Source organism: Sprattus sprattus (genome assembly GCF_963457725.1).
Source record: "Sprattus sprattus genome assembly, chromosome: 1".
Lineage (NCBI taxonomy): Eukaryota > Metazoa > Chordata > Actinopteri > Clupeiformes > Clupeidae > Sprattus > Sprattus sprattus.
This window is the reverse complement of record NC_137920.1, coordinates 22887296-22899795: the sequence shown is the minus strand read 5'-3', so window position 1 is coordinate 22899795 and position 12500 is coordinate 22887296. Positions and strand designations below refer to the sequence as shown.

The 12500-nt window shown below is 42.6% G+C and overlaps 3 protein-coding genes across 7 annotated transcripts in view; 1 reads left to right on the top strand and 2 right to left on the bottom strand.

Annotated features, from left to right (window-relative positions):
• spast (spastin) overlaps nt 1–1354 on the bottom strand; it is an 18252-nt gene extending 16898 nt beyond the window's left edge. For both annotated transcript variants that reach the window (XM_080852585.1, XM_080852586.1), the window contains exon 1: nt 854–1354. In XM_080852585.1, coding sequence (XP_080708711.1) covers nt 854–1202 — 349 coding nt within the window. In that variant the 5' untranslated portion in view covers nt 1203–1354. The remainder of the gene's footprint in view (nt 1–853) is intronic.
• A 92-nt stretch (nt 1355–1446) lies between these two features.
• dpy30 (dpy-30 histone methyltransferase complex regulatory subunit) lies at nt 1447–3225 on the top strand. 3 transcript variants are annotated; one of them, XM_080840161.1, is made up of 5 exons: nt 1447–1474; nt 2049–2089; nt 2241–2288; nt 2428–2579; nt 2979–3225. In XM_080840161.1, the coding sequence occupies exons 1-5, from the start codon at nt 1465–1467 to the stop codon at nt 3049–3051; spliced, it is 324 nt and encodes a 107-aa protein (XP_080696287.1). In that variant the 5' UTR covers nt 1447–1464; the 3' UTR covers nt 3052–3225. The 3 variants fall into 3 exon arrangements, with proteins under 3 accessions (XP_080696287.1, XP_080696289.1, XP_080696288.1); XM_080840162.1 differs by lacking the exon at nt 1447–1474 and adding an exon at nt 1645–1704; XM_080840163.1 differs by lacking the exon at nt 2241–2288 and having other exon boundaries at nt 1452–1474.
• Nucleotides 3226–3427: 202 nt separating this feature from the next.
• psen2 (presenilin 2) overlaps nt 3428–12500 on the bottom strand; it is a 9884-nt gene continuing 811 nt past the window's right edge. For both annotated transcript variants that reach the window (XM_080855065.1, XM_080855066.1), the window contains exons 3-11: nt 11755–11972; nt 11097–11238; nt 10550–10617; nt 9384–9604; nt 8605–8703; nt 7675–7743; nt 6722–6841; nt 6404–6519; nt 3428–4909 (exon numbers count right to left, since the gene is read on the bottom strand). In XM_080855065.1, the coding sequence (XP_080711191.1) occupies nt 4754–4909; nt 6404–6519; nt 6722–6841; nt 7675–7743; nt 8605–8703; nt 9384–9604; nt 10550–10617; nt 11097–11238; nt 11755–11972 (1209 nt within the window). In that variant the 3' untranslated portion in view covers nt 3428–4753. The remainder of the gene's footprint in view (nt 4910–6403; nt 6520–6721; nt 6842–7674; nt 7744–8604; nt 8704–9383; nt 9605–10549; nt 10618–11096; nt 11239–11754; nt 11973–12500) is intronic.

The window sequence follows — 12500 nt, the reverse complement described above, 5'->3', positions numbered from 1 at the left end:
ATCATCCTGTAATTCCTGTGTTTTTATAGTACTTGGGGTTCTTGATGTATTCTTCACTGAAATAAGCTAAACGTAGTACATACAACAAACTCCATCTCCAGGCTCAACTGTTGCACACATTTCCTCTTTCTGTCTGTATTTATGTGGCCTACATTAATCAAACCCTAGAAAAATAATGGCTCTATCCACTTGCTGATTCGATTCAATACTTTGTTGAAAAGGTTTGTTTTGATCTGCAGGACTGTATATGGAGCCAAACAGTGGCAATGCAGATGGAAAAGTATAATCATAACAGTGGCTTGCCTCAAGTGGGATACAGATTGATGAAATGCTTTTCTGGGAAAGATTCAGACGTTACCCTTAATTCGTACTAAAGAGGCGTTGAAAAAAATTGGACCGTTCGCGAAAGTAACTTTACTTTCACCAACTCAGTCACTCGAAGCTTTTCACCAGGGATGACAAATACCTGTGCATCTGTCATTATGTGGTCTAAGGACGCATAATAAAACGCAGTGTTACTTTACCGTTAAATAGACAGTTCTCATAAACAACTGACGGCATTAATTTACTCTTTGCAATGCTATACTTTCAAAAAGTAGAAGAATACTTTTTTTTCCAGCATGATCCGTACGAATTGCATCCGCTCTCCTAGCAAAGGCATATCTAGTTCTTCAAAGGAAACAGAGATTGTGGTTCAGTTTCGTAACATTCTGTTAACACTGGCTAGCTAGTTTAGTCTACTCCTGTGATGTGTGTGTTTATGAGCACAGGAGACGCGAGCTGGGTAGTCAGCTCATGGTTACCATTCAAACGACATGCTTGTGACAACAAGAAAGAAGACAAAAACGCCCACCTTTTTCATCTTCGTCTATTTTGAGTGCAACTGAGATATACTCGAAAGCTTGTTTGTGGTGATTTCGAATTTGCTCACTGATGACATCGGTCTCCTTGGAACTCCGATCCTCTAGTCGTTCCGGTCTTGCCGCCATAGCATGGGGTATCCGCTTAAAAAGCCAGACGAAGACTCCCCCAAAATTCAAAGCTAAGATTCTTACAAAATTAATGAACGCCAGTACTGGGGCTGAAAGGTAGTACAGTTTCCGCTTATGAGGCGGCACCTGATTGCAGGTGTCGCCGTCGGGCGAGGGCCCCGTTTCGGCTATTCCCTTTTTCTTTCTGCCTCTTCCTCCTGTAGAACTCATTCACCTGACTCGGAGTCGTCTCCATAACATAACTGGCTACACTTTTAATAAATGCTGTGCTTGACAGACGTCCTCACAGCTGGTAGTACTCAGTTCCAAATGTCACAGCCATGTTCAAATCCTCCGCTGCACCTTGGATTGTTGTGCTGCCGTACACACAGAAAGCGGAAGCAAATTATGTGACGGACAATCGTACGGAAGGTGTACAGGTCACGTGACCATGGTCAACGTAAATTGCGTAGAAACCAAACCAACAACAAATATGGCAGACGGTGAGTGGGTTGTCCCTTTAAAAACATCTTTTGTGCGTTTCAGTTACATTTTAGGTTGTTGTTGTATAGTGTAGTATAACTATTTATTCATACTGCAAGTGGTCAAATATTTTTCGGGGCAGCATTGTCGCTATCATCCCTTAAATGTTGTAGTTTGCTTCCCTGGATAGCATTGCGAGCTAGCAGGCTGACGAAGTTAGCCCATTGAATCCCGCCAGCTTGGAGTACAGGCAAGTGAACTGGTTAGCCAGTTAGATAGCTAGCTAACAGCCTTGTTAGCCTGGTTAGGCAATTCTAACTAAGTCTTCAACGTGCAGTCTCCGGGGACTCGTTTTTGAAATCATGCCAAATTGTATGTCTGCGAGAGCTAAACTGGCGGGCTGGTTGACCTTTGTGTTCCTATTGAAGTTGCTAGAGTTATTCAGCTAGCCTGCTAAGCTAATAGATGGAGCGAAAGTACACTAACGTTATTCATTACCCGAAGTGAAGTGGTAGTGCCAAGTTGTTCATTCTTTGTGTATGTGTACCCACAGTTGTATTGTTTTCGCTTACAACCAACGTTTGGTTTTCTCAGATCAAACAGACGCCGATCAGAGCATGGAGGGCAGCACACCGGTAAGAACATTTAATTCCCCGAAATGTAATGCTTGGGATTCTGCCTAATGTTAGGTTGTCGTCCACCTAAGTACACACAATCACCCGGTTGACCCCTTTTGATTGTAGATACCATTGTAAATTGTGTCTTACTTGGTACTGTGGTGTTTAGGTGGGAGAGAACCCTCATGCAGAATATGGGTTGACAGAAAACATTCAGGTGAGGTTTAGCGAGCCCTTCAAGTGCTGGCAGAAGTATGTGATCAGATATAGCCTTCATGTGGTGTAGTGCGCGCTGTGATTGTATATGCCTGTTTATGAACGTTTTTTCATTCATGCCGTTTCCTTCGCAATTACAGAGGATAGTGGATAACGAGAAGACGCACCACGAGAAGACGGCAAAACAGAAGCTGGACCTGCAGACCTTACAGACGCTCCCGACGCGAGCATACTTGGATCAGACGGTGGTGCCAATTCTCCTGCAGGGTCTGTCGGTGCTGGCTAAGGAAAGGTACGTTGAAGAGCCGACTGTAAAAGTACTGCCTCCGTTTTGTATTCCACATAGGAAACATAAGTCGGTGGAGAGATCACTCAAAAGATTTTTGGGGTTTTCATTTCTGATAAAATAATTTCTCAGCTTCCATTCCCCATTCAAAGGGAACATATAGTACACTACACACACACAATATCTGAACCATACTGTCATAATTCAAATCATTATTAAAATAAGTTGGTGGAAATCTCATGGTAAAGATTTAATTTTTCTGTTCTCTATCACAATTTATCATTGTTTATTTTGTTGTACATTTTAGAGGGAAGACACCGGCACTTCTTTACATGACTTTGAGCAGTAGTAACTGATCCAGCACTTACAACTTCTTTCTTGTCTTTGTTTCCCTTTCAAATCTAGACCTCCACAACCTATCGAGTTTCTAGCCGCTTTCCTCCTGAAGAACAAGTCGCAATTCGAGGATCGGAATTAACATGGAACAGGAACATTATTGCTGAATAAAACTAGATGACTGAGTGCTATTATTTTTGGTTTTGTTTTGATTGACGAGTGACCAGTTCCTCCCAGACTGTATGGTAGTTTCTCTTTTTTCTTTCTTTCTTTCTTTTTTTAAAAATCTAAATAAAAGTGTGTCTTTCCTTCAGAAGTACTTTCTGTGTTCTAAATTGTCATTCCAAGAGTAATAGGTAATACAGCAATTAAATAAGTGGACAGATTCTCTAAATGTATAATACACTTGAGTAACAATTTATTCCACCATATTATACTTAATTCATCACAAGACAGACAAAAAGGAATGCCCTATGGGGGGGAACACTTCATCTGCAACAAGTAAGATATAAAATCAATTAAAATATTACACCTTTTTATTACATTCTATAAAATATATATAATTCCTCTTCGATACAAAGTCTACATGCTCTCAAAGTTAAAGCACACTGTTCAAACAGTAGCTTGCCGTTCTAAGATACAGGGGTAGCTTTCATTACTGTATCTTTTCAGATGCAGGTCAGACCTTGCGTTTCCCTGTTCGCTTGGTAGCTATTAGCCTTCAATAAGTGCCTTCTCAACAGCAAACCTTAAAAGCAGGTGAATTAACGCTTGTAGCTACTAGAAAAAATTGAATTGAATGAACAAAAGAATGACAGGAAAAGGGTTTTGTATATTCCAATGTCACACTGATTGAATATATCAGTCAGTTCAGATGTCGCTCTTGTAGCCAATACTAAACACAACGAGAAACAATAAAGTAAAACAGGTTGTTTCTTTGTTGCGGTTTGGTTTGCTTACAATTTATGGATATTTCCTTCAGAACACGTCCACCAAAATGAGCCCTGACTGAGATAATGGACAACAAAACCTTTGCCACCGTGAGGTTTCTGACTGGAAGTGTATCCAGACGTAAGCAGTCTGAGCTGTTATGGGGTCACAGATATTCAGTTGTTGCAATGTATACATTTGTCACGATGGGAGGTTCTCTATGGTATGAAGCTACAGCAATGTAAAGTTTTTTAGTACTTCAAGTTAGTAAATTCCTAATAAATCACTGATGTTACAGATTAGAGGGCAATCACAAGGAGCCAGGAGGAGGTAGAGGTGACTTTCAAATTTCTTATATAAGAAATGCGGCTCTCTTAAAAAGAGAGAATCCTCTTTTTTTAACACCCAAGAAGATAAAGATGGAAGCAGACATGTCAGTTTGGAAACTTGAAGGTCACATTGTAGTGTCACAATCCATTTACATGAGTGTTGGCAAGCGAGACTGTTAAATTGCGTAAGCGTTAACACCAGAAGCAATTGATATTAATGCCGTATGTGTTGCAGCTACATCAGGCGACCAGAACATTTCTTTCAATCTCATGAAGAAAAGTGAGTGTATATATTATGGCACAACTTTTTTTTCTTTCGTTTTTGATTGAAGGAAGGAACCCATAGCAGTGCTGAACACCGAGACGGTTCCTATTCTCAGGCCTTCCCAACTCCCAGAAAATGCTAGTTCACGTATTAAAAAAAAAAGTCAGTCGGGGAGGGAAAGAAAAAAAGTCACGGCAAGCCACGAGACGGAACACCAGAGCCTCGTGTGGACTCTGTGGGTGAATTAGTCCCATAAAGCACACCACACGCGTGCACGTTGTTGACCTTTAAGGCTGCGGGGGGGGGGGGGGGGTCATAGGTCATATGTAGAATTGATGAGCGGCGAGGCTGTCCATGAAGGGCCTCACCAGGTTGTCTGTGGAGAAGTAGAAGATCAGGCCGAAGGTGATGGAGATGGGCAGCGCGGGCAGAGCCTTCTTAAAGATGGCCAGCAGCAGGAGAGTCAGGCAGAGACCCTGAGAAACAACAACAACAACAACAATACACTTATTAGACAACACTAAACAACATCTCTCATTTAGTCTTTTTAACATTTGATTTGGACTCGATCGTTGTCAAAGTCAAATTTTAGCATTCTCAATTTCACCTGCTAGCCATTTGATCACTTTAGCATCTATTTAATGACATCAGCCTGACACCATTCTGCCTTTGCCACTCCACTTCACTAAGACACAATGTTTAAAGAGGACCTTTTGTGCTTTTCCACTTTCCTATATGTGTTATATAGCGTTTTGTGGTTGTAAGCGGTCTGCAAAGCCCAAAGTACACACCAGAGGGAGTAACTCTTCCACAGGAACCACTTTTTTCAGCTGCCTGAGGTGCTTGGCACATCCCCACACAGCAACTACTGGAGGCCTGGAAGATTTTGTTGAGTTTCACAGCCATGTTTTTGTACCCAAAGCACCTTGAGACCATTACATTTTTTTGGCGCAAAATAAATTAAATTAAATTGAATTGAAGGTTGATATCAATAGAGAACACACTATGTTCTGTGTTGTGAGGGGAAATATCCTTCATATGCTCTGCCAAAAGATAGAACAACAAAGTAGTAAGTGGCTGAAATTCATTTGTTTACCACCACTGTTCTAAACATGTGCAGACTGCTTCAAAAACTGTTCTCAGTTTGACGCTAGATACCTGCAGCTCTAACTCCTGAAGGATGAGAAGGTTCCCACTTTCTGTAAGTATGCATTATTATTCACAGATTTGTGAAACATGGCAGCTATTACGAGTGTTCAGGTGTGAAGGATCAACTGTAAGCTTCTCAGCGCACAAGGCTAATTTGCCAACTAATCTTATTGTCTTATTGCTTTGCTAATCAGCTGCAGGCCCTTTTGTAACCTAAAATTACAGGATACTGTTACTCCTTCTAACCTATTTGGCAGCTGACCAATAACAGCGCACTGGGCTTATTGGAAGCTGGGGCATAAAGACACAGGACTTCAAACAGAGCGTCTCAAACGGAGGGTGAATAGAGATGTACAGAGTGAGAAAAATAATGTTAAAAAGGGCTCCCTCTAGATCATATTGAACATTAACAGCATCTAAATTATGTGCTTCTGAGAAGTAATGTTAGGTTGTGCTGTAGCTATAGGCCATTAAGAATTGCCATGTCCTTCAGACAGCATTTTCAATGGGATTACGGTTTGCTTTCATAGACACGGTCTCAAAGCCTTCTTTTATGATTTAAACACAGATTCATTCAAACATCATACCTGTCAAATTAGCAAGGAATTTGTGAGGTCAGCGACTGAATTATGCTAGGCTATAAGACCACTGTCAGTATTATCAGTGCTAGGTTATCGGAACACTATCAGTATTGATCTACAGAAACATGATCAGTGCTAGGCTATCGGACCGCTGTAAAAATTGATCAGCGCTAGGCTATCGGACTGCTATCAGTTTTGAGGCTAAAGGGCCACCTTCACAGGGGCACCAGCTGTACTCACGATCAGGATGGCCACAAAGCAGGCCAGCGTTGTGTTCCAGTCCCCTCCGGTGGCCGCCGCCTTCCCCACCAGCACGCTGTAGAAGATGAAGTCTCCCAGGCCTAGTTTGATTCCCCCTGAAATGAGGACGGGCAACAGAATATGGGCATTAAACAGCAGAATAGTGTGAGTGGTTTAAAACGAGGTGTTAAAAGAAACGGAATAACCCTTCACCAATGAGACAACCTGAGGTTGTACTTAAATGCACAAGCAACAGCTTCTCCACAAGCAGTCTCGAGAGAAATTCTGTACACTCATGAGTGCGTTAGAGCTACTCACGGTCTTCTTCAAACTCCTCCTCTGCTGAGTAGCTCCTCCCAATGCCTCGGAGTGACGGGCTCTCTCGCCCCGCCCCTTCCTGTTCAAGGAGTCCTCTTTCACTCTGAAGCATTTCTTCATCTGGAAATGTAAACAGATTTAAAACATTTTATATCCTATGATTTAGTAATTTAAAACACAAGCAGCTCCTTGTGTCCATAAACTATCCTGCCAGTCAGCAATGGCTTTGAAGGTCGCCCTTTCAATGGACATTTTTCTCTTACAATCAAGATATCTGCAATTTTGTATTCATTAGATACGAGTTTTGTGAAGATATTTTTCAATTCGTTTTTATCTCTGATGTCAGCTTTATGAGCAAGTCAGGGCAAGACCAAACCACATACATTTTGTGGGATTACTCTTTTCACATAGAGAGCATTCAGATACATTCTATACAGTGCCAACTAATCTGCATGTACTGGGACAGGAGGCAGAAAATAAATCTATACAGAGCTCTAGCTGGGTTATATGTTAAGTAATGGACAATCACTGACAGAAAGGAAGATTAAATGATACAAGGTGAAGTAAACATCAAAGATGCTTTGCTACTTCACCTTGATAAGCTGATAAGCTGTCAAACAGTATATCAATGACTTGATATACAGTACCAGTCAAAGGTTTGGACACACCTTTAATCTTTTTGAGTTGTGTTTTCTCTACTTTTATTATTTTTTTACATTGTAGATTAATACTGAAGAAATTTAAACTACAAAAGAACACATACGGAATGATGTACTAAACAAAAAAAGTGTTATCTACCATGTCGAAAATAATAAAAGTAAAGAAAAAACTTAAATTTTTTTTTTTTTAAAAAACCTTTGACTGGTACTGTATAACACCAGGAAGAAGAAGCACCTAACCTGCGAAGAACAGCCTGAATGTTCTCAGCGTGGCTAAATGCGTTTAGCACTCACCTGTGTCCTGATTTGACGGTTCTGCTGCGGCAGGTGGATTGGCCATTCCCACCATCCAAATCATGGCGGCTGCAAGAGAGAAGGCAATGATGTTTGACTTTAGCTGCACATACCGAGAAAGGACCAACTCACTCACTAGTCAACGCAAACCAAGACAGAACTGATTTATTAGGCTTATATAGTAAGTGTTTAACTATATAGGATATCTGTAAGTGTGCATTGTGTACATATGTCATATACAATACAAGCGTACCCACACAAATTTCACATACTTGAGATTATATTTGTATAATATATATATATATATATCAGTTCGGTGTGATATACAAATATATACACAAGCATGTGAAACCTGTGCGGGTATAGGAGACAAATGTTGATGACTATACTAGACTATCAGAAATGGCAATATGTAAATATCTCTATGTATACTTACTAACATGAGTAAAGTATGCAAGAGACAGATAATAATGACTGATCAGATATGTTCGTGTCGGACAGTGGTTGTTTCTGATAATCCTTTCAGATATGGCTGAGATGTGATTATAATGCAGATGGGATGTATTATTGATGAAGTGCCGTCCTGTTCGGCTGCATTACAATAGCTTATTAACCCCCCTCCAACCCTAACCTGCTGCAGTTACACCCACAGCGCGTTCACACAGGGGGCTGATTGCATTGTATTCACGTTTTATTCTAGTCCATCAGACCATTTCAGTGTAGTTGCTGCTGTTGTAGTAATATTGTGATATACAAATATATACACAAGCATGTGAAACCTGTGCGGGTATAGGAGACAAATGTTGATGACTATACTAGACTATCAGAAATGGCAATATGTAAATATCTCTATGTATACTTACTAACATGAGTAAAGTATGCAACGTTTGTATGTAGAAGAGACAGATGATAATGACTGATCAGACATACATGAGTATATGAGTGCAGGGAATATGGGCTCGTTCCTCTCCTGGGCTGTTTCTACCAGCATTCTCAGAGGACCCTTTGGACACAGCACGGCAATCAAATCTGTAAAGAACACACACACACACACACACACACACACACACACACACACACACACACACACACACACACACACACACACACACACACACACACACACACACACACACACACACACACACACACACACACACACACACACACACACACACACACACACAGAGACAGAGAGAGAGAGATACAAATATAATAATTGAGAGAGAGAGAGAGAGACACACACACACACACACACACACAGTCAGTGCTCTGCTAATATTTGCTCCTCTGAACCAGAACATTACAGAACATCACAGTTATGAAACCAATACAGTGCCTTTGAGGACAGAGGAACAACTGGCTAACTCAATTCTGGCTAACAGGAATAAAACTCACAGCCTCTCCTCCTCCTATTCACACCATCACTCCCTCCCTCTCTCAATCCCTTCATTCATTCCTTTCTTCCTTCCTGCCATCCTCTCTAAATGCCCCCTCTCCACTCCTCACTCCTCTCTCCTCTCCTCTCCTCCGCCCTCGTCCTTACCGTAGATGGCCCCCAGGATGACCCAGGCGGACCACTCGGGCAGGAACTTTCCTCCCACTTCCTCCTTCCCCCTCCCCTCCTCCCTTCACACCATCACTCCCTCTCCTCTCCTCCCCTCTCCTCCATTCCCCTCCCCTCTCCCCTCCTCCTCCCTCGTCCTTACCGTAGACAGAGATGGCCCCCAGGATGACCCAGGCGGACCACTCGGGCAGGAACTTGATGAAGATGAGGGCCATGAGGGCACTGATGGCGATGAGGTAGGCCTGCTGCAGCTGCAGAGGACCCTTCCAGTGGATGCACACCATGCCCACCGCGCCGAAGTTCCAGATGATCATCACCAGCGTCGGGTAGTCCATCGCCACGTTGTACGTCTTGAACACCTCGCTAAGGGGGAAGGGATTAAGAGGAGGAGAAGGGGAGGTGGAGATGGGAAGGAAGGGGTGTCAGGATAACATTTCTCCATCAAAGTTTGAAGATGGAAACCATGGCAAGTGTGGGCCATGCTGTGCAATTATTGTTACCAAGTGTTATTAGAGAGAGAGAGAGCGAGAAAGAAAGGGAGAGAGCGAGCAAGCGAGATGGATAGATAGAGAGATAGATAGATAGAGAGAGAGAGAGAGAGAGGAGAGGGAGAGCGAAGAATGAGGGAGAGAGAGAGGAGAGGGAGAGAAAGAGATGATGAGATGACAAATACTCCTTGCTAGATCTATGTGTTCCAATGACTGGTAGCGTATGGTGCTAACAACACTAAGCTCATGGGTTTGGGAGCACACTTAGGCTCCTGATTAAAAACTAAATGTGTATCTGTACCGTACATTGCTTTGGACTAAAGTGTCTCCTAAATGTATAAACGCATAAGGATCAGCTCAGAGTGCAAACAGATGGGGAGTTGAGAACAAAAGTCACATGTTAAAGAATCTCAGTGTGGTCTGTGACTCATGATACATTTTTCCCCAGTACAGCTTCCTCAGGGCAAGCACATGACATTAAACGACAATTTTCAAATATTTCCCAAGAAGGAGCGCCGCCGCAACTCTCTTCAACACTGTCCACTCAGGTCTGTGATAAGTGTCCAGTTTGCCTAAACTACCTCCAGAAAACCAGCTGCTCCATCAACAACTGGCTGAATAACAACAATTAGAGAGAGAGTGTATACAGCAGAGGATAAACATCAGAGATGTTAACAGTAAATTAAAGTGAAATGAGACGAGACGAGACAGAGAGGGATGGGGAGGGAGAGAGAGAGGGAGAGAGAGAGAGAGAGAGAGAGAGAGAGAGAGGGAGAGGGAGAGAGAGAGAGAGAGAGAGAGAGGGGGAGATTGGACTCACCCTAAGAACATGAAGCTGAACCAGAACAGCAGCATGAGTGAGGAGAGGATCAGCCAACCATGGATAAACTGCAGACACACACACACACACACACACACACACACACACACACACATTACTAGTAGGTACTAGAAGTTACATTAATCACTAGTAGGTACTAGAAGTAACATTAATCACTAGAAGGTACTACAAGTTACATTAATCACTAGTAGGTACTAGAAGTTACATTAATCACTAGAAGGTACTACAAGTTACATTAATCACTAGAAGGAACTACAAGTTACATTAATCACTAGTAGGTACTACAAGTTTGAAGTCAGTGCAACTTTAGTCCTCTAGCTTAGCTACATGTTAAACTAATGAGGAGTGCAACTAATGAGTTGAGTCAGGCAAGGCTATGAAAGGCAGGGCCAGATGCAGAGGAAGGGACGCTCCAGAAGCAGAACTGAGAACCGCCACACTATAACCTACACGTAAGCGGTGACTAGCAGCCAGACGTTCCCCATAGAACGCTGGTGTTTTTTTTTTTTGCCCGAGCGGCTCTCACCCTGTAACAGCGGTACTTGTAGAGCACCACGAGGAAGCACGTCATGACGACGATGACGCTGATCATGATCATGGTGTTCAGCACGGAGTTGAGTAGCCGCCGGCCCACGGAGGGCGTGTCCTCGGTGAAGGGGGTGTAGATGCTGCGGACAGGAAGAGGAAGTCGGACTTTACTGATGTTCCTGATTCGAACTTATATAGTTCTTTAGAAAGCACCTGAATATCACATTATATACGGCATGTAAGAAAAACTCTTAGGCCTAAATTATTAACATTCCAAATTCATATGCAATGAAGGATTAAATGAGATGTCTGTATTATAACTTAAGATGTCTCAGTAGCAGCATTTGGCATCATTGTAGACCTTTGCTATGCTAGCTCCATGCTTCCATTCCTTGTTCATGATACTTTCCATTTTTGTTGTGTATTTGTTTCCAGGAAACTTTATAATTCGGACCACAAAGCTTAGGGAATGTGGTCGACTAAAAGATGCTGTGTAATACCGCACCAGATGCAATTACCATTATCTAAAACACTGACAAGTAACAGTAACTTAACTTGCCTGTGTGTCTGTGTGTGTGTGTGTGTCTGTGTGTGTGTGTGTGTGTGTGTGTGTGTGTGTGTGTGTGCGCGCGTGCATACAGACAATGGTCACTCACAGCTGCTGGCCATTCTTTTCTGTGTAGAAGCTGACAGACTTGATGGTCGCCACGACGACCACCATGCACAGCGTGACGGGCACAAACAGCATGATGACGTGTTTGGCCCCATACTTCAGTGTCAGCTCCTCCTCGTCCGTCTCCGTCGACGACTCCCGGCCAGATGCTGGCCGCGTTGGCTGCCCGGGCGAGCTGGTCTCCCCTGCCATTCTATGCCGCTGCAAAAAGGATGGACCAATCAGATTTTGACCCATAATAACCCCCCCCCCCCCCCCTTCTTTCAAAATGTTCTGTAACAGGTAACTAGTATGCTGCAATAAGAGTGAAAAAAGGGTGTGTATCCTTCACAAGTCATAGATTTCTCAAACACCTGGAGTATGGTAAACCACAAAGATGCTGTTCTGTCTTTTGTATCAATGAATCAATCTATCTGCTGTCTTATAAGGTCAGTCCTATTCTATCCACTCAAGTACGTTGCTTCAATTGACAAAGTCAAAATGTCTAAAGACTTTTAACTACGACAAGGTGCAACAGTTTTCATATCCACATTGCACAGAACAAATGGTGGAAAGGTTTTCCTGCCTCTGGGCCTGAAATTCCCCTCCACAGCAGTTACTAAGGTTGGGTTTCACTAGTATATGTGACAAAGGGCATACAGCATACCAGAGCATAATATTCATGCTCAAAGAGACCATGTCTAACATCGAACTTCCAATGGTGTTGGATCTTGCATTTCTACACATTAA

Coding starts and splice junctions, on each gene's coding strand:
- dpy30 (XM_080840161.1), top strand. Junction 2,090..2,240: donor GCATGGAGGGCAGCACACCG/GTAAGAACATTT, acceptor TGTGGTGTTTAG/GTGGGAGAGAACCCTCATGC. Junction 2,289..2,427: donor GGTTGACAGAAAACATTCAG/GTGAGGTTTAGC, acceptor TCGCAATTACAG/AGGATAGTGGATAACGAGAA.